Here is a 21779-nt window from a genome sequence, read left to right as displayed (position 1 = left end):
AGACCGCCGCCTCAACAAGTACATCAGGTCCCAGAAGTTTCGGATGGTACCCATTCAGCACGTGCTGGGACAACTTGAAGTGGATTTCCTGTCATCGCTGGACCTGGAGGACGCCTATTTCCACATCCCTATGCACAAGGGACACCGCAAGTTTTTGCACTTCGTGGTCCAAGGGCAGCATTACCAATTCAAGGCCCTTTCCTTCGGATTAAAGTCTGCACCATGAGTTTTCACCAAGTGTCTGGCGCCAGTGGCGGCGCGGTTACGCCTGCAGGGGATGCATGTCTACCCCTACCTGGACGATTGGCTTATCTGAGCAAAGTCGAAGGAGACCGCCGTCGAACACACCGCGGGGACCGTCCGGCTACTCACAGAACTGGGGTTCTCGATAAACTTTGCAATGTCCTGCTTGGTGCCATCGCAGGACGTGCTGTTTCTGGGGTCCCGGCTCAACAGTGTCGTGTCTGGCGTCCCCGTCGGAGGAGAGAATAGCGGCTGTTGACCCTGAAGATCGCAAGGGTGAGGTCCATCAAGTCCCACCTTGGCATGATGTGCATTTACCTTGTGCGCCTGTGCAGGCTGCGGATGGGACTGCTGCAAGAGTTCCTCGACGCCCGATGGAACCAGGTATAGGGAAGCTTTGAGGACAAGATCACCATCGACGAGTTTCCATCGAGCGATTCGGTGGTGGGATGTCCGTGCGCATCTGTCGGCGGGCGTGGATTTCCACCTCCCCCCCCCATCAGGAGACGGTCACCACGGACGCATCCCTGGAAGGATGGGGGGCACACACTGGTCATCTCCACGCAAGAGGCCTGTGGCTACCGGAGGAGAAGACGTTGCACATCAACATTCTGTAGCTTCGGGCAGTGTTTTGAGCCCTCAAGTCTTTCCTTCGTCCCGCAAGGGCAAAGTGGTGTGGATTTTCACAGACAACACCACGATGTTTTACATCCGGAAGCAGGGGGCACCAGATCCCCAGCGCTCTCCAAAGAAGCGCAGGACCTATGGCGATGGGCCGTCGCTCAGGAGATGTTCCTCGTCCCATTTCATCTGGCAGGAGTGAAGAACACTGTGGCTGACTCTCTCAGCAGGGAACTGCGCTTATGCCTTGAGTGGGAGCTTCGACGGGACCAAGTGGATCTGCTATTCCAACGATGGGGCAATCCCCAGATCGATCTGTTTGCGACGGCGACAAACACCAAGTGCCGGAGATTCGCCAGCAGGTTTCCACAGCCGGGGAGCATTTGGGATGCATTCTCCTTCCCCTGGGACGGCCTGTTCCTCTATGCGTTTCCCCAGTTGCCCCTGCGACTCCTCAATCAACTCAGACGGTCCCGGTGCAGGATGATCCTCGTTGCACTGTTGTGGCCGAGGTAGATATGGTACTAGGACCTTAGTCCAGCTTCCGGCGGACGCAGACCTTCTCGCCAGGGAAGGAGGTGCGATTCTGCACCACGACCCAGGGTCGCTGAACTTGCAGGCCTGGCTCCTGCAGCGCTAGAGTTTGGAGAATACGATATCCAGATGGACTGCAAGGAAGTGCTTGCCAAGTCCAGTGCTTCGTCTACACTGAAATGCTATGGCCATAAGTGGAAGAGGTTCGCCATCTGGTGCCGTGCACAGAAACGCAATCCTCTAAGGATTACGGCTCCGCAGGTGCTGCCGTATTTACTGTCGCTGGCCAAGGCAGGGTTGGCACATGCTTCCATCAAAGTTCATCTGGCGGCTATCTCACGCTACACCAGAACTATGGGGCGGTCGTTAAGGTCAGACCGCTTGGTCAAGGAATTCATAAAAGGACTTTTCCGTTTGTTACCGCTGGTGAAGGCTCCGGCCCTGGCGTGGGAGCTGAATGTGGTGCTGACTAGGCTCATGGGTCCCCCGTTCGAGCCTATGCATTCGGCACCGCTGAAGTTTTTATCGTGTAAAACAGCATTTCTTCTGGCCATCATCTCCGCACGATGAGTGGGACAGAATCAGGCCTGTCTAGTAAACCACTGTACTTGACATTCCACGAGACGGGGATGGTGCTGCGGGTGTACCCCTCTGTCATGCCCAAGGTGCCGTCAGACTTCCATCTCAACAAGCCCTTTGTGTTACCTGTTTTCTTCCCGTCGCCTTTGTCAACGCCTGAGAGGACTTTGCACTTGCTGGATGTGGCTAGAGCACTGAAGTTCTATGTGGACCGCACATAGTGTTTTTGGGAGACATCACGGCTGTTTGTGAACTTTGGCCCTGTGAACCAAGGGTAGGCCCTCTCCAAGGCTTCCGTTTCCAGGTGGCTCTCCGGCTGCACACATGTACAATAAAAAGATTGCGGGGAATAATTTACTGGCCTCGAGATTCGTCCCCCCCCTAAACAACTAGCGGAGGCTGCTTGACTTGGGAAACCCGTTGCCCTTATGCTGAACCTTAACGGACAAACGACAAACACCACTGGGTACAAACACCCTCAGACATTAGAAAATAGCATTTAACTACTAACACCATGTACTTGTGCATTACAAAAATGACTTTATTAAGACAATATATTTTGTTAAATGTATTAAATCATCTTCAATAAAAAACATTCTTGCAGACTACAAGTTGCCTACAATTCATATTACAATTCAATAAAACAAAGTGCAAAAAGTGCTTTCTTACACACCGCACACCATTCATTCTCTGCCTGACTCATACTCCAATCACCATTCACGGAAGTACTTACACCTGTTGAATATAACAGTACAGAAAGCTCTCAGGATTCTGAGATACTCTCTCTCGACCCCCAATGTCCTGGTTAGGCAAATCCTTGCTACTCAAGGTTCTTTTTAACTTAATAATCTGCTCATCAAAGTTGCCTTAATAAATGACAACAGTTTAGTCCAACATGTTTCGTTCTACAACATACAATTACAACAATATTAGAACTTCTTCAGGGGAGAAAAAACATTAGTCATGCTAGTTTTCTTTCTCTTTCGTTCGTCGTGGTGATAATGTTAATCTGTGGCTCTATAAAAAACAGCATAAAAAACAACCTTGATTGTTGCTGTTACCAATTCTCTCACTACCCCACTATAGAGCTACAAGTCTCTTGTGGTTGGCTTACCGTGGTAGCTATAATAAATAATGCTGTCCACGGCGTATTAGGCGCGTCTTCCTGGTAACACAGCCCTCTGTGATAGTGACCATCACACGCAGTCAGAAACCTCCGTCACAACTCTGCAAAAAACGGATAGATTTACAACGGTGGCACACCTCGGTGCACTACATACATCTAGTTGATACCAAGCCCCAACTGATTACTGCATACTTGGCTCATGGTCCAGCCTCGCAGCTGAACCAAATGAAATATCACACCCCAATTCTATGTAAAGCAATAGAACAACTTGTTGCACCTCAATTTTTAAGGAACAGAAAAAGCAATCTGCAAGGGGATATATCAGAACAAAAGCTCCATTGTCTAACTGCATTTTGTTAAAGCATGGTCATCTCGTGAAAAGTAACCTACTCGGGATACATGCAAAAAAACACACCTACGGGACTGTATGACTATCTAAATCGCCCCGTTAGATGCCCATACACTCCGCCCCAATACTTAAACAATGTGATTACTCACTCGTGGGCAATGCAAAAGCCGCTCTTTAGGGCCTTGCTAAAATGCACGCCTCCGTTGGTATGTCGCTGCCCTTTTGGTCCGCGACGTTTACGCTCAGTGCAACATTGTTCCAACTAGCATCCCGAACTGTTGCTTGAAAAATACTGCGGGACACAATGGAAAGCCATTAGCAACCCGATCTGACTAGACGCCAAAGCGGCAAAACACTTACTCCGAGTGACAAATACCCTCCGTATACAAAGAGAAGAGACGGTATAACATCCCCCATCTCCGCTTAGCTTCGGGCGGTAGTCAAACTCACAAATCACTTAAACCTTTACGTCCCAACACACTTACTTCCTAGAGGCTCCGTATCTGGCTACTCCATTTCCGGCGTTCTGTCTGTAACGTAACTGTCACCTGATTTTAAACCTCTGCCACCATACTACCCTTAAGTAGTTTGTCGGAGTGACGCAGCTGCTGAAGTTCGTCCCAATTGGATGATTGTGTTTTCTTCAACAGGTAAGAGACCCCATGTAAGTGTATTCACAAACTCAGCTGCAAATTAGTAGCGCGTCTCTAAACAACTTGTAAATCCTATGTCATCGCCGTAGAGAACGCGGGGAGACGCCATAATATATTCACTGCTCCCGCTCGTCATGACAAGTGCATTAAAACCTGTTCAGGTCAAGTGTATTCAAAAAACCTGGTCAGCACCAAAACTAGAACGATGGAAGAGAAACAAAGTTTTATTTTTTGTTTATTTGCCCCCTGACGCCACGTGACCCTTTCGCATTATAGGGTTATAAAAGAGGGAACGGAAGGTCCGCAATGGGCCAGGAACTATTTTCAACCAATATTATTCCAGGCCACAGCTTCATTCAGACCGGTTACAGCTGTTTGGCATAAAAAAAGAAGCCAATGTTCTTTTACTTGTAACCTCTTAGTTTCAAGAAAATGTTGGCTCTGGATATGGAGTAATACTGACCATTTAAGGTCATTACATCCATGGTCCATCTTCAAAAAATGGTTGACATCGGGGCTGTAATGACCCTGTTCTTAATACAGCTCCTATGTTCTGAAACCCGGACTTTCTGGCTGCATCACCCATTGTCACCGGTTGGCAAACGGACCATTGCCTGGCCGTCAGAGCCCATTTGACCAGAGCGATCGCTGCAACTACAGCGTTCCCGTCTGGTGTGCCCCTGCTGGACATCTGCAGGGCTGCTACGTGAAGGTCGCCGCACACCTTCACGAAATTCTACTGTGTTGACCGGGATTCCAGGGAGGAGTCCAGAGTCGGCCAAGCAGTGCTGCGCAACCTGTTAATTTGAGGCCAGACCGTTCCAGAGGTGAGTTTATTGCTTCTGTTGAGCCTTGCTACCTCCTGTGGTTGTGTAGATGGTACTGCTGTGTAATCGTTATTCATGAGCATGTGATTCCATGCCAGACCCCAAGCTGGATAAGGCATAAGTTACTTACCTGTAACTATTGTTCTCCTGCATGGGTCTGGCATGGATTCACATGCAAACCCTCCCTCCTTCCCCTCTGTGGCTCTTCTTGGTTCATATGATCACTCTACGTGCTTACCAAATCTGAAGATGGCCTCCAGGGGTGGATCTTAGGGAGAGGACTGTCATTGGATGGGGGCAGTATGACCCAGAGTACAGTGATTGGTTTACAGGATAAATAGTTTTCAAGCGAATGTGAAACAGTTTTTTCTTTTACTGAGCATTCCCAGCCTGACTGGGAATATTCATAAACGTGTGAATCCATACCAGACCCATTCTGGAGAATAATAGTTATTGGTAAGTAACTTCTACCTTATTAAGTAAGGATGCCCTCTTTGGTCTCAAAGTGATCAAGACTTTGTAGATAGCAGCTCCTCGCTGTATACCCTCTTCCAGTATTCATACTGCTTTGGCAGTCTTTCTTAAGATGTGAAAGGAACTAACTTCCCAATCAGAAGAAACATTATTGAAAGTAATTTATTTCACTTATATAAGAGCCAACACTATTTCCTTTGCTAGTATTGATTTTGATTTCCTTTTTATTTTTTCCCAATGATCTGTGCTTTTATTCACCAATTGTGCATATACAATCAAATGTACGTAAGCAATGGTTTTGTTTTCACAACAGCAGTTGTTGCACACATACATGAATTGATAATAAGGCATTACTAAGATTGAAACAATAGCTGACATTTTTAAATTAATTTTGGTTTATTTCAGCAATTTCTTTGAAAGAATTAGAAATGTATGCTAAATGTTTCCCTGCTTCTTTATTTCTTTCTGCCAATGTGCATTCTATCATTTTTATAAATGTACAGCATGTTGAGCATTTCTGAACTGTTAAAAACATAGTTCTAGCGGGGTTCAATTTACACTTGCCACTAGCCAATGGCTAGTGATAATTGACGCGTGGCAAGTAAGAAATTGTTTGCTGTGCATGTGTAGAATTGAGTTGGTGACTGACTTTTTATGCCTGTGTAGTAGCTTGCAGCTTGAAATGTTGCCATCAGTTTTTAGTATGGCGATAAACCATTCAAGTGATCATTATTTTCTTGAGCATGTATGTGTGTAATGGTTTTGGCTTCAATTAGTTTAGGGTCCACATTTTTTCATTTTCTAACCTTTTAAATATCTGTTTTTTTTTTTTGTCTAGTGGTCTGGTACCTCTGCACAACGCTTGCTCGTATGGGCATTATGAGGTGGCAGAGCTACTAGTGAGACACGGTGCATCTGTCAATGTTGCAGACTTATGGAAATTCACCCCTCTGCATGAGGCAGCTGCTAAAGGAAAATATGAAATCTGCAAACTTCTTCTAAAAGTATGTAATTGAACATTTTGCCTTACAGAAGGCGTTCGTCCTATTAAATTATATTTTGCATGTATAAGCTACAACAATGCATAGGGATTCACAGGTGAATTACTATGCTTGGGTATTCACTTAATCTTCCAAAAGTGCAGCTAACCTTCTGTGGGCTTCATTTGAGTCTCAAATGCAATTTAACAATGGTAATAAGCTGTTCCGAAGTAATGGAACACATTTTTTCATATTACAAAGCAAACAAACTTTTTTTGGTCTTTTTTCTAGCTCACAGGGTAATCAATTCAGTAGTGCGCTTAAGAAATGTATTGAACTACCATTCAGATAAAACCATTGTTGAATGGTTTGAAAAAGCCAGCAGTGCAATGTATCTCCATCTGTATTTGTGATTATGCTCAACAGCAACCTATAATACTTAACCTAAAGTCTAATTTCTGTGGAGGACCACTGACATTTGACTTTAGGTTAATTATTCTAGTTTTGTCATTGTAATAGAAGTAAAGTACCAGGCAAGGTGGAAGGAATGAGATCAGATGAGAGAGAAGGCAAGACTAAGAAAAAAGTGAACAATTCTAGAAAGCAAAGACGAGGAAGAAAGTTGGGAAGTAAGATGAGATGAGAAAGGAGGCTAGACGGAGCAGTGAACGTGGCTAAAGTGAATGCAAGGAAACAAGGTGACCGGCTTGGGTAGTGTTAGGGAGAATTCTCAAATGTGTTATTTCACTCCACCTTACAGACCCCCAGCAACTTTGCTGGATTATGAGGACTTGATATATATTTTTTTTAACTTTATTTTTCCGACTGACACAAACTTGACTTACACAACAACGTAAATTGCATGGTACAATGAATTACAATTGAAATCACACGTAGATGTTAACAGCAGAGAACACTAGATGCGAAATGTGGATTAGCTCCAAGAGACCCTGTTAAACCAGTGCTGTAGTGGGTTGGTCTGTCGTGCTTAAGTACCACCTCAGAGAGGCCCTTATGTCTTTAGGCCGGTTGGTAGGTGTACTCAATTTTGTGAAACCTTCTTCAGTCATATGTACCAATCAGGTCTCTGAACCATCCGTGAATTGTGGGGGGGGGTCTACGCTTTAGTGTCGAAGGATATTGCGTTTGGCAACCGCCGTTGCCACTCTTGTTTGGGGGTTTGGGGCTTTGCCTATGTCTCACAGAAGGTATTTTACAGGTTTTGCCGGGATACGGATCCCGAGGATGGTGCTGAAACAGTCTTGATCTATTAATTCTACTATGAATGGGTGGGTAGGAGGCTCGGTGGGGAACGATGGCCATTGGTGTTTCAGGGCTGCCTTCAGGCGGTGGTATTGAAGGCTAATAGTGAGCCCCTGGCCGGCTATATTTTGAACCTCTGCCAGTTTTAGGAATTCCCCATTTGGGCACAGATCGCCCAGTTTCATGGCTTTCCTTGGGTCACTTCTCCTCTGCAATGTGGTGTGAAGCAGGGGGGTGAGGTGTGGGTGGTGCCACAGAAGTGTGTGGCTCCAGTAGGGGTGTGTGCATCCTACCCTGCGGAATAATGCTGCCCAGGCCCGACTAGTGCAGGTCACCGGGTTCAGGTCCATCGAGCTTCCGTGTTTCACAGAAAATATACAGGACCGTACATCCGAAGGGGCAACCATTAGCTTTTCCACATGTATGTGTGGGTATGCCTCCGTGTCGTGGCACCAATACTTGGCATGGTGCCCCTGCGCCACATAATAGTACAGGCTGAAGTCAGGAGCTGACCGTCCCCATTTGTCGATTGGCTCGCTTAATTTGGGCCAGCTCTCTGTCTGACCATCCTCCCCAGACAAAGCCTGAGGCCAGTCGTTGCAGATTGTTGAAGGTTTTACCTGGCCAGATAGGGATGTTACTGAATAAATAAACAAGCTTGGAGACAACAACCATATTCAGGAGGGCAATGTGGCTGTACATTAAAATGGGGAGTTTACTCCAGAACATTATTTTGGTTTCTAGTTGTGCAATTAAAGGGGCATAGTTGGCTTTATATAGCGGTTAGGCAGAATTATATGCAGTACCCTTTGGGAACACCACACACAATTAAGACTACAAGTGACAGTACACATTCACCTTTGGTACACGCCTGTACTACACAGTTAAAGTGGTAGCGATGGCTGAGCAGTCAGACTTCTCAAGAGTAAGTGAGCAGTATCAAAATAGTTACACAAAGGACAGCAATTTCTATGATTCAGGCAAACACTGACTCAAGGTTTTCAAGTAAAAGAATATACATTTATTTCACTCTTCAGTTGTATAACATTTCACTATTATAAGCAGTATAAAAATCACACTCTCAATACACCACACCACTCCCAATAAGTTCCAGACAAGTTAAGCTCACAAAATGAAGTGGTAGCAAAATGGCACTCTACCAATTTAAAAGGGAGGGAAAAACAAAGTGAATAGAAATTGAACCACACCAACAGGTAAGTACTCTGGGCAATTGAGCAAGAGGAACTACAGTGATAGAATCAGGTAGAAAAGGCTTAGGGCCAAAATCAATGGGTCAAAAGTCTTTTGCTCAAGATCATACAGTTCAGGGTGGTTAGCAGTAAAGTTTGTGCCATGGATTCCGGACGAGGTTGGTTGTCAGAAAAGTTAGTTCGAAGAGAAGGACAAGCCCTCGGTTTGGAGAAAGATTTCAAACACTTTCACCGCGGCTGAACGAAACAGACAACCGGATTTGCACAGTACATTAAAAAAGAGAGGGAGCTGTAGCTGAGGCAGACGTTCCTGGTAGTTCCTGCAGGCTCACGGTTCCTGAAGCGACTGTTGGACTGACAAGAAGTAGGAAGACTGGAGGGTCCTGCACTACCCAGGGATGAAACCAGCACAGCACAGCAGTGCAAAGCAACAAATAAAAGGTGTGCTCCTTAAAACCCGAGCAGGGTCTGATCTTCCTGGCTATCCAGCCCGCTGTAGCTCCGTACAGCAAATTCGACCAGAGGGGTCCTGGCTTGCAGTTTGGGTGAACTGGTTGGTCCCACCAGCTCAAGGGAAGAAGTTTCCTGGTGGATCTTCCGTCGTCGGATTCTGAAGATTCGGACCTGCAGCAGGGCTTCACCAGGCTGTTCAGTCGTTGTGGCGGGTCCTCTTCCATCAGCTCCTCGTTGGTTCTTTCGTTCCAGTGGCGACTCTGCCTTTGCAGTCCCAGAGACCTGCTTTTTATGCAGTTTTCCCCCATTCATAAAGCCTGGCCCGAAGACCCCTCCCTCACATCCTGCCTACCAAGACTATCAAGCGCCTTAAGGAGGGCTTCTGTGCAGAAGCCCGCGGAAAGACGGCGAACAAAGGAATCAAACCTGGTTTGGTGTGCAGAGTAAAACACGAGAAAGACATTTGCAAAAAGAAATGGCGAATAAACCCAGCCGGAACCGTGATAAAATATATATGGTCAAGCGGGTTTATGTTTGAGGCTAATAGCCTATAACAATACCATGGTTATATAAGATAACCGCAGTATAAAAAATAGGGTAGTTACCACTACCACCAGCCAAGTCTTGATGTAAAGGGAGAGAAACAATGCTCCAAGAGACACAGACAAAAAGGGATAAGAATTAACCCTTTCCAATACTCCATGTAAGATGGGGTGTACTGGGTCTGTGGTTTAAAGTGACTAAAATAGTCTCAGACAACCCTGCGTCACTGCGCTGAAGGTGCTGTGTAACACGCATGAAAAATGAGGCCATGGAGTAGGTGAGGCTGCAATGCCCATGATCACACAAAGTGAAAACACACACAGCAAAACACATGTAAGAGTGGTAAAAAGGCTCACACTCTTACCTGGTGGAAAAAAATAGAAATCCAGCAAAGCTGCTGAGGGACTCATTAGGTAAGGGAAATCAGCCATTTATGAAAATTCTCCCTAACAAAAGCGTATCTCTATCTGTGGCAGTAATTATGCCAAAATAGCGGGCAGTGCTTGGGGACCAGCAAAACTGTGTCATGGCTTCCGACCTGGTGGCCATCGTGTCAGGGGAATTACCAGAGATTTGGGTTTATTTATTTTGTCCCCTGAGAATTTGGCAATACACTCTGTGATGTCTTGCATGACCAGTGGTAGTTTGACATCTGGGTTTAGTAGGTATAAAAGGGTATCATCCGTGTAAAGCGAGACGATCTGCCGGGGGCCGCCTGTTGGGATGCCGTGGGTTGCATGCTTGTGGCAAAGTAGTGGAGCCATACCCTCTATCGTGAGGGAAAATATAAGCGGGGATAGCGGGCAACCCTGACGTGTACCTCTTTGCAGGGTAAAGACCGGGGACAGTGTTTGGTTAGTCCGAATGTTGGCTCTAGGAATTTTATACAGTAGCCGGATGAAGTTTTGGAACTGGGGGCTGAAACCCATATTTTGCAGATTGCATACATATAGCGCCATGACAGTCAAATACGTTTTCAGCGTCCAGTGTTACTGCTACCGCTGCGGTTTCTGAGTTCAGCTTCGCTATTATCGCAAATAGTCTCCTGAGGTTCAAGGACGTGGACCTGGAGGGAATAAAATCTGATTGATCAGGGTGTATCAGCTTGCTCATATGGGGAAGAAGTCTGTTCGCTGTGGCCTTGGCATAGATTTTGGTGTCTCTGTTAATTAATGAGGGGGCGGTATGACTTGGGGTCCTGTGGGGTTTTATGTGGCTTCAGCATGACAGTTATTGTAGCTTCCCTTAAGGACTCCGGGAGCGAGCCGGCATCTAGGGCTTCTTCCCAGAGTGCTAGCAATCTGGTGGACAGTACCTCTGCAAAACATTTGTAGAAATCGGCTGGGAGGCCTTCCGGGCCCAGGGCCCTAACAGCCGTCAAGTCTTTGATGGCCTGGACAATTTCCTCAAGGGTAAGTGGGCTCTCAAGTAGGGTCCTGTCGTTGTTTTCCAGCCTGAGCAGTGGAATAGCTACTGTGCCGTAACCTGGTCGGTATTCATGCACAGGTTTGAGTAGAAGTCCTGTAGGATTTTGTTGATCTTGGCCGCGCTTGTGTGGATCAAACCGTCTGCTCCGCTGATGGACGTAATCGGCTTGAACCCCTGCTCTAATTTGATCAAGTTTGCCAGCACCTTCCCGGATTTGTTACCCTCACCATACCGTCTGGCTCTGGCTGGTTGCATGATGTATTTTATCTCTCATTCCGCCAGGGTTCTGTATTTGTCCAGCTGTTCCTGTAGTGATTTATGGGATTCCCTACTCGGTGCCATTAAGTGTGCGTTTCCAGCATCCAGAGGTTGGTTTCCAGTTGGTTGAGGTCGTCCCTGATGGATTTGAGTGTGCCCACCGATTTGGAGAGGAGGTGGACCCTGGACCACACTAAATGTTTCCCAGAGCGTGGCGTGTGAGGCCACCGAACCCTCATTTATGTTGAATTCCATAATCTCAAATCTTAGTGGCTCTGATTGATTCGTCCCTGAGGAGGGATGGCGGCATCCGCCACTAGCGATGTCTTTCCGGAGGCTTCCAAGTTTATGTCCAGTAGAACCAGTAAATGGGCTTGCATCGTTCATGGTAGGATGGTGCAGCTGCTCACCCATGGTACCACTTCTGAGGAGAGGAGCCAATAGTCTATCAGTGAACTAGTGGAGTGTACTGTTGAGTAGAATGTGAACTCTTTCAGCGTCAGATGCAGCTCCCTCCACATGTCCACCAGTGGAATTTCAGCGATTCCATATTTTATGGTTATGGCCGCCTTGGAGTAGGGTCTCTGGTTGCTGCCGATCTAGAATCGTATTGAATTCCCCCCACATAAGATTAGAGCTTCGCCCTGAAGTGACACCTGCGACATGATCTGGAGGTAAAATTCAGGGGTGTCTATGTTCGGACCATATGGGTTTACCAGAATTGCTTCCGGTTTTTGAAGTATGCCCCATATAGTTACATATCTCCCTTCTGAGTCAATGCTTGTTTTGGTGATCTGGAAACCTGTATGTCGATGTATGATGGTGCGCACACCTTTTGATTGTGAAGAATAGCCTTTGCCGAACCTCAGAGGGCCCCATTCGCGGGCAAATGAGTCCACTTCACCTGCTGTAGCATGCGTCTCCTGCAAGAATAAGATATCAACCCTGTACCGCCCAGCATAAGCCAATATCTTCATGGCCTTTATAGAGTTTGCTAGCCCCCGTATGTTCGGAGAGGTGCTTCACTTTATGCGTTGAGCCAGTTGGTACCATGCTGAGTTGTTTTGTGACCTGTTGATGCCTGTTATCCATGCTATGTTGTTCCATGCTTAGTTCCTGTGTCAGAATTATTCACCTTTAACAACCCTCTTTTCCTCCCACCCTCACCATCCTTCCAACTGTATAGTGTAGTACCCCAACTCAGAACAGTCTTACAAAGTGGGTTCCTGTGTGCAGCCAACACGTGGAATACTGGAACTTGCCGCTTATGCGCTCGTCGTAACCCTAATTTGCAGAGGAGTGGGTGCGCCTGGTTTTCCATTAGGGAGCTCAGGCTTGTGGATGTGATCTTGGAGTTTAATTACCGGTTAATACTGTCAGCCATTATTCTGGGCTTCCAGGATGTGCTGCTCAATGTAGGTCATTGCTTCCCCCGGTGTATTGAAAAAGTGGGATCTCCTGGCATGTTGAAGCCCTAATTTGGCAGGGAACAGCATTGCATATGGTACTTTCCTTTCACAGAGTGCCTTATTCACATGATCGAACGTCTGTCTGGCTGCCTGGACGCCATTAGAGAAGTCTGGGTAGATATAGATCTGGCTAGAGTTGTATGAGAGGGCGCCCTTCTCGCGCACCATGCGAAGCATTAGGTACCGGTCTCAGTAATTGAGGAGATGGGCTATTGTGTGCAGAGGTGCTCCTGGTTTGAGTGGTGGGGCCAGGGATCGGTGGGCATTTACCACCAGAAAGTGCTGCGAGAACTGGGCCTCTGGGAATAGTGATCGAAGGACTTCCTCCAGGAACTGTTCCATTGGCGTGTTTGTGACCTTTTCCGCCATCCCGACCACTCTGATGTTAATGCGGCGGGATCTGGATTTGAGATCCTCGCATTTATCATGCACTGCTTTAAGGGTTTTTTGGATCTCTTTGATTGCTTTACCGTGGTTGATCGATGAGTCTTCCAGGGTGCTCTACCCTCTGCCTCTGATACCCTAGAGTTCACTCTCTGTATGATCTTGATGCTATGGTACTCTCAATATCGTTCAATCTTGTGTTGACAGCCGCAGACCCAGTTTGTAGTGCACTCATGTATTGATCCGTGCTTGTGTCAGCGTGTGGTTGGGAGCTAACAGGAGAGCTTGGGGCGGAGCCCTGTGTGGTATCCATGCTGCTTGCATTTGTGAAGCTGTCCATGGGCCCCCTCTTATTGCCCCTCGCCCCTCGAGTCATGACCTTGCCAAGTGTGCTGCTCTCTCTTTCCGAGTCAGGGTGGGGTCTGCCCCTTGTTACTGACATGCTCACAGGCTCTAGTGGGGTATTCGGTGGGGTGGTGTGAGGCCGAGGGTGGGCTGGGGGGGCAGACAGGTCGTGCCCAGGCGCGTCTGTTCCTCAGGAGGTTGCTCCAATAGGGTGGATTAATGTGCACCAGTCTGCCCACGGTTCAGTGAGCCATGTGCACCCTCTCGTTCGGAACCGGTGGCCGTGGGGTAGAACCGCTCGCCCCTATGCCCCAGCAATTAATTGGCTAGCCCGTGTGGTCCGCGTGCGGAATCCAGGTCCATGGGGTTGCACAGTGTGATGAAGGCTGATGATCCTGTGGCGTAATGGGCTCTTACCCAGGACTTGGAGTGAATACGGTGTGCACCGGGGCCCCTGCAGAAGGTCTAGTCATTTGTTAATGGGTGGCAGAGAGCAGGCTGACCCCACCTGCAGGATCTTGGCTCAGAGATCGGGCAGGGCAGCCCCAGGCAGGGAGGCCAATGACACTTGGGAGGGTGTAGCGGGGCTTAGCCAGACGTCCTGATCACTGCGGGTGTCTCCAGGAGTGGGCAAGTGCTTGTGCTCGGTGCTCCTCTGTTTGACTGTTGCCTGCTGTTTTTTGGTCAGGATCTCAGGGGTTACGGAGCTATCCCTTCAGGCGGCCATCTTTGCTGGCGCACAACAGCGCACTCCCCCTCCCACCGCTCTGTTATTTTTTTAACCTGGAGAGTGAGAGATCCTTTTTCCCACTCATGTATTTTAATGTGATTTTTATAAACTGTTTCTTTTGATTATGGAGGCTCACCACCTCCATAGGCATCATCATTTACAATTGTCACACAGCACCTTTAGTGCATTGTTAGACAGAATCCTGTGCAGTGCCCTTAGGGACCACTACACACAATTAAGACTACAAGTGGTAATACAAGTTCACCTTTGGTACAAGCCTGTACTACTATGTTAAAGTGGTAGCAGTAGCGGAGCAGCCAGGCTTATCTCAAGAGTATATGAGCAGTAGCAGAGATTACACAAAGGGACCACAATTACTGTGACTCAAGCAAACACTGACTCAAGGTTTCTGGTAAAAAATATAAGGACATTTATTTTTAAACCATCAGTAAAACACAACACTTCTATAATTTCAAAATCACACGAAAAATACACTACAAACAACCAATTCTCTTGGCACAGAATAGCTCAAGGTAAGTACCTTTTAGGTTTTGGCGGACTGGTGTTGTGAAACAAACGACGTTACCGGGCATACACATGCAATCACTTTTTGATAACTTGGTCGTATTAACGAACGCGTATCCGTGGTAAGAAACATTACCTGGGCAAAAACACACTTAGCACCTGGGCTAACCAGAGAGTTGGGGGCAAAAAATCATAGGCAATACTTTTGTCAAGGCAGACAGAATCCGAGAACACTCGCTGACAGAAATACAAAAGTCAATAGGCCGGAGCCAGTGTCAAGTGGAACCGGGTTCATGTTGTTGAGGATCACACAGACAGTTCAAGATTCAACATAGCCAGGATTACTTGGATATTGTCAACAGAGGAAGCAAAAGTTATAAGGAGGAGGGAAGACGAGGCAAGCCTTGGATGAGGAGAAAAGGGATTCACCCTGGTTCCTCGAAGCAGAACACAGTACCTTATTCAAAGAAGAAGCTGGTGCCACAGCAGTTGTTCCTGGTGTTTCCTGCAGACCCACGGTTCCTGATGCTTCAGTTGTGGAGACGAGGACGACGTCTGGAGGGGCTGCACCGCACAGGGATGAATCCAGCAGCAGTGACGGTGAATAAAAAGTGCACTCCTTTAAAACAGGAGAGGCTCTTCAGATGGCTATCCGGACCACTAAAGCAGTGTGCAGCGATTTCTACCACAAAGAGGATCCTCTGGCTGTGGAAGATGAGCTGGTTGACCCCACAAGGCTCAAGGGAAGAAGATTCAGGACTGGATCATCTCTGGTCGTTGAAGGGTAGAGAGCTCAGGACTGCAGCAGGGCTTCACCGGGACGGGGTAGTTGCAGCAGCCCTCGTCTTCTCCGATTCGCTTTGGTTCCTTGTAGTTCCAGTGGCGACTGACTTCCAGCCCAAGAGTCCTGCATTTTATGCAAAAATCCCCCATTCACACAGCCTGGCTGTCAATCGCGCAGCAGAGGGTTTGTCCAGGCCGGACAACCACCTCAGCCAATCATGGCAAAGTGCGACTTGGGTTTTCTAGGATACCCTGTGCAGGGGGTGACTACACCCCTCCCTCACATTCAGCACACCCAGACACCCAGGCACCAAGAGTGGGGCTTCTCTGTAGAAGCCCGCCAAAAGATGGTGAACAAAGAAGGCAAACCTGGTTTGCCGCGCAAAGTAAAACAAAAGAAGGACTTTAACAAAACGAAATGGCGAATAAACCCGACCGGAGCCAAAAGAAAGAATATTTGGTCAAGCGGGTTTATGTTCGAGGCTCATATAATAGCCTAAAACGCTACCATGTTTATATAGTATAATCGCGGTAGAAAAGTTAGGATAGATGCCACTGCCACCAGCCAAGTCTAAATGTTAAAAGAGCAAAACAATGCTCAGAGACAGACAGGTAGAAAGGGCTACGGATTAACCCTTTCCAATACTCCATGTAAGATGGGGTGTACTGGATCTGTGGTTATTTGACTATGTAAAGTTAATGGCAACTTTACCTGTTTCTGGGGGACAGTAGTCAGCCCCAGGAAAAGGAGTCATTGGGAAGTCTTAGAGACAACCCTGTGTTACTGCACTGAAAGGTGCTGTGTAACACACACAAGAAGTTGGGCTCATGGAGTGGTGTGCTTCAGAGTCCAAGATCACACAACAAGTAGAAATGTATATGACAAAACACATGTAAGAGTGGGAAAAAGAGGCACACTCTTACTAAGTGGAAAAAGTAAACTCCAGAAATCCAGCAAAGCTGCTGGGGGACTCACTAGGTGAGGGAAATTAGCCATAGAATGAGAATTCTCCCTAACATGCAGTGCCACAGGGAAGTCTTTCAGATTTCCAAAGGTTTAAATACCTTCGCTGGGATCAACTACTCTTTCCCAGAACAGTAAAGTGAAATTGACTTTACTTAGTGTGTGCTGGGTCTAGAAAGTTACAATGCTATCTTCCAGTAGAGTGCTGGAGGGGTTACTTAATATCCCCTTTGTCTAACTTCTTATGTAGCATACTATGTCACCCTTTCCTCAATTGGCTGGCTGGTGGCAGTGGTTTTGTTTTGAACTACCTTGGTTTGCATTTACTGTGACCGTTCGCGACTCCGATAAAGTAACCACGGGAACCATCTTTTTCAAAATGGCATACAACCATCTTTGCTAAAATGGTGCCCGGTCTTCTTTTTCCGCCAGGTCTTTGTGGGAAGGTCCTTCTCCAGCATTGGATCTTTCATGGATTCACATGCTTAGAATATTCCCCGTCGTCAGACTGGGACCCCTCGGTACACATATATAGCCTTTTCCAAAGGAAAACTTTCGACACTTTTGTGTCCTATCTACGTCCTTCCAGGATCCGCCTACGCATGCTCCGCAGGCCGTGCTAGCATAAGAGGCACGCCCCCGCGGCTCCCCTTCAGATTTCAAGTCTCCTAGAAGACCTGAATTCACTCTGTGATGATTGGCTGGCTGACTGTCCGGCAAGGACAGCCACCCTGCTGGGTGAGTGACAGCTAGGCTGGAATGAATGGGAGAGAACTGAATAAAAGGTGAGTCTTTTGGCTTGGAAGGCAGAGTCGACCAGTGGACGAAGGAACCGAAGAAGAGCTTGAAGAGGACGGCTGCTGCAACTCCTGGACCTTTGGTTTGCCCGGTGAAGCCCCGCTGCAGGTCCGAATCGCCAAGTTCGCATTGACAGAGAAGCCCCTGCAAGGACGACTTCTCCCTTTTTGAGTTGTTGGGACCAATCAACTCCAAAGTAAGCCACCTGGACACCCATCTCGGAGCTGGTTAAATTTCCTCAGTTGCGACAAGAAACCGTATAGCCAGGGAGAGGGACACCAGATTGTGTTACTTTTAAGCTGGTCTAAAGCTTGTGGAAGATCCTCCGGACTCCCATTAAGCAGGACTGACCGAGTCTGATCCCCCTCAATCGAGTGTGTGACCCCAGAAGCCAGGAAAGTCCACCTTGACAGCCAGGAACCACGATTATTGCTATTTTCTGTACCGCAAGGAGCTGAAACGCGAAACAGCCACTGAAAGAGAAGTTTGCCGATTGCCAGTTTTGACAGTCCCTGTACATTGCAGGAGTCCCCCGACGTTCTCTCTTGTCCCCACGACTGAATCCCAGGAACAGAAGTCATCAGCTGCATCTTTTCTTCTTTACCGAGGTACTGTGAAATAAGTCAAAGAAAACTTACCTCTTACTGTAGAAGTGCTTGTAACCTCCACAGCTCACAAATCTAATCAGCTTGTGGCCCTACATTTGATTCTTCTTTTTTATCAAGGACTCCTAAGAACTTGTGCAAAGACTTTTCCATTTACTTACCTGATGTGCTGCATCCTATACAAAGACTTCTGCCTATTGACTTTGGCTTAGCCTATTGAATTGAGTGACTCTTCTATTTACTATCGGAAAGTATTTGCCCTGCTTAAGAAATTGATGTTCTCTTGTGTTATAATAATCTTTGCCTTTTACCAACTTTTAAAGTGTTCTGAATGCCAACAGTAAGATATTAATGTCCCCAGCACCCTTGTTACTGAAGTCACCTGTGGGTGCAAGTTGTCTGTGGGTCATCCCAAAAGGGTCTTGTTGTTTCAGAAACTCAGTGTACAGTATTGAAGTATATTGTGCTACTAGTATATTGCTCCCTTCCAAATAAGGCTTTATAACTGACTGATAAATAAATAATTGTTTGTTAGAGAGAATTCTTTGTTTAGGCTGAATTTCCTAACCTAGTGAGTCCCCCAGCAGCTTTGCTGGATTTCTGGAGTTTGTTTTTTCCATCCTGCCAAGATTGAGACTCTTTTTCTCCCACTCTTGGACATGAATGTGTGGAATTCCTTTGAATGTCAATGTGTTCTATGGGCTATGGGGTCTTTTACTCCATAGGGTCTCATAGGTTTGCTATGTGTGTTACACTGCACCCTCCGTGCCGTAGCACTGGGGCGTCCTAGCGGACCTCCATCATAGACTCCATACCCGGGGACTGACTACTGTCTCCCCGGGCTTGTAAAGTCACCATTGGCTTTACTAGACCTAAATTTACTAACAGAGCTAGTACAAACCATCCTATTGTGGACGTACTAGTAGGGGTAATTCGATTAATCCTGGGTCTGTTATTCGAGGGGGCACTGTCCCGTCCCCCCTCGTCGAGTTTAGGCTGGTGGCAGTGGAAACTACTTGTTATATTCGACCCCGAATATAACCCTATGGGATTCTTCCCATTGTTGGAGATTGATACTTTTTCTCGTTAATCTCTAACGTACCACCGATCTACTTATCTTAAATAAGTTTATCGGATGGTATTTTCTGCCAGAACTCGGTTTTCGTCTCTGTGACTCCTAAACAAAAGGTTGAGCCCTTTGTTCCACTTTTGACGGGCTTCTGTACAGAGACCCTCCAAAGTGGTGCCATTCTGTCTGGGTTACCAGAGGGGTGTGGGAGGGGGTTTAGGCACCCTGGACCGAGTTGCCTTGCCAACTCCGGTCGCACTCTGGTGTGATTGGCCCAAGTGGTGAGCCACCCCGCTCACCACTTAGCGTGTTTTGATTGACAACTAGGCTGAATGAATGGGGGTTTTCTGCATAAAAGCAGGGCTTTTGGGACTGGATCTTTAGAAGTCGCCACAGGACCTAAGAATCTGACGAGGGTAAAGCTGAGCCGACCTGCAACGACGACACCTCAGGTGGAGCCTTGCTGAACCGACTCACCACTTCCCGACAACAGAGGAGATCTCCCTGCCGGAGAGCGTCTTCCCCTAACTGGTGGGAACAACAAGTCCCCTTTGCTTTTTCTTCGCTCCAGGACGCAGTGGTCGAATTGCCCGTGCAGAGCACCCCGATAGCCACAAACCCTGTACCGCGACCAAAAGGTGGTGCCTTGTGACGGAGCACTCCGCGGCTGGTCTCTTCCCTGGTGGCGCACCGGACTTCACTTTTCTTCGACAACATCATCTCTACTCTTGGCAAAGACCCGACGTGCATCCACCACCAGGAACAACTGCCCCTGCCGGAGCGGTCTCTCCACAAACAAGGTACCGTGTCCGCCTGGCTTCCCTTTCTGCCGGATAGAGTGAGGTGTCTTAATCCTCGCCTTTCCATTGGGTGGACTCCAAGCTTTCTTTAACTTGTTTTTCTGAACTGGTCCAAATCTTTCCATAACAATTTGCGACAAAGACTCGAAGCGCATTTCCACTGAGACACTTTTTTGGGACATATCGCCTTGTCTCTCTCTGAGTGGGCCTGGCCTCTGAACTTTGTGATCTGCAGTAGGCCCTGCCTTACTTGCCTTGCATTTGTCCGTAAAGTAGTGGCACCGAGTTGATTTCATAACCTGCCTTACTTTTCTCTCCCGTCCTAACGAATACTAGAGTGCCATCTAGGTTAAAGCATACACCTCTGTCTGCAAATAAGTGATGCCGGTGAACCTAGACTTGTCGAACTATTGTTAGGGGGATTGATCTTTTTCTTCGTATAAGTAATTGTGATTGAAGTTGTTTGCCGTATTAGTGCCAGAGTGTTTTCCATAGATGTGTGTTATAAATAAATACCTTTATATCTTTACACCGAAGCCTTGTTCCGTGTTTGCTTGTTCTACTGTGTAGATTGCCCTATTTTGTATACTCCACATACTGCCTAACTCTTCTTGAGGGAAGTCTGACTGCTCAGCCACCGCTACCAAGTGAATCTGTGTGGTAAAGACTGCTACCAAGTGGGTTTACTGCCAAACACCTGTAGTCCTAAATCTTTTGCAGTGGTCCCAGAGGGAACTGCACAGGTGTCCGCCTAACATTGTTTATGCAAGAAACCTTGAGTGTAAGAGTTTATTTGAATACCTGTAACTGTGAATCTTTGTGACAACGCCATTACAGCTCCCATTTCCCTTCTTGAGGTAACCCTGGCTGCTCAACACGCTACCAAATCTGTCTAGTACAAGCTTATACCAAAGGTTCGGTTGCCTATACTGTAGTCATAGTTGCTTGTAGTGTTCAGAGGGTACTGCATTCAAACTTTGCCTAACAGGTAGCAAGATTAATTATTTTTAAGGCCAAGGACTATTAAGAACAACAAAGAAACTGTAGTGAAACCTTAGATGCAACATATTACACAAGCTTGACGGTTAGGGAGAATTCTCAGAGATGTGCCAATTACCTTCTACCTTAGAGAGCCATAGCTCTTTTTTGCTGGATTTCAGAACTTTTAATTTCTAACCTGGAGAGAGTGAGCCCTTTTTCTCACCCTCATCTATTTTTATTGTAATGTGGTCTCTGTTTCTTTTAACTTTGGAGTTTGACAAACTCCATAGGCATAATCTTTTACATTGTTTCCAAGAGCAGTGAAGTGAAATTGACTTTGCTTACATATTGTAACTTTTTAGACTCCGCATACACCGTTTTACCATAGGGTGCTGGAGGGGTTACTTTGTATCCCTTTGTCAAGTTTCTCATGTAACATTTTTGTTACCCTTTCTACAGTTAATGGCTGGTGGCAGTCGTTTACTTTTTACCACCATTGTGTGTTTTTACCGCGGGCTGTGTTTGCAGCCACAGTAAGGCACCCATGGGTGCCCATTTCATCAAAATGGCTCAGTCTTCTATTTTTGCTATTTCTTGTTGGAAAGGTCCTTCTTGAGATTTACTCTGTGCACCAAGCCCGGTTTGGTCCCTTTGTTTGTCTTTGGTGGGATTCACGAGTGAAACCTGCCTCTGGCTCCAGTAGGTCTAGCAGGGGCAGGAAGTGAGCGAGGTGCCCTAAACTCCCTGTGCTTAATCCCCTTGGTTACAGCAATGCACCCAATGG

The 21779-nt window shown here is 47.0% G+C and overlaps 1 protein-coding gene across 3 annotated transcripts in view; it reads left to right on the top strand.

Annotated features, from left to right (window-relative positions):
• Positions 1 to 21779, top strand: part of TNKS (tankyrase) — a 2071987-nt gene that overhangs the window by 1014754 nt on the left and 1035454 nt on the right. For all 3 annotated transcript variants that reach the window (XM_069626094.1, XM_069626093.1, XM_069626092.1), the window contains one exon: positions 6245 to 6410. In XM_069626094.1, coding sequence (XP_069482195.1) covers positions 6245 to 6410 — 166 coding nt within the window. The remainder of the gene's footprint in view (positions 1 to 6244; positions 6411 to 21779) is intronic.

This window comes from Ambystoma mexicanum, chromosome 6p (genome assembly GCF_040938575.1).
Source record: "Ambystoma mexicanum isolate Mex_15411 chromosome 6p, UKY_AmexF1_1, whole genome shotgun sequence".
NCBI lineage: Eukaryota > Metazoa > Chordata > Amphibia > Caudata > Ambystomatidae > Ambystoma > Ambystoma mexicanum.
Note: the sequence above shows the minus strand (reverse complement) of the source record. Positions and strands in the feature narration are given on the sequence as shown.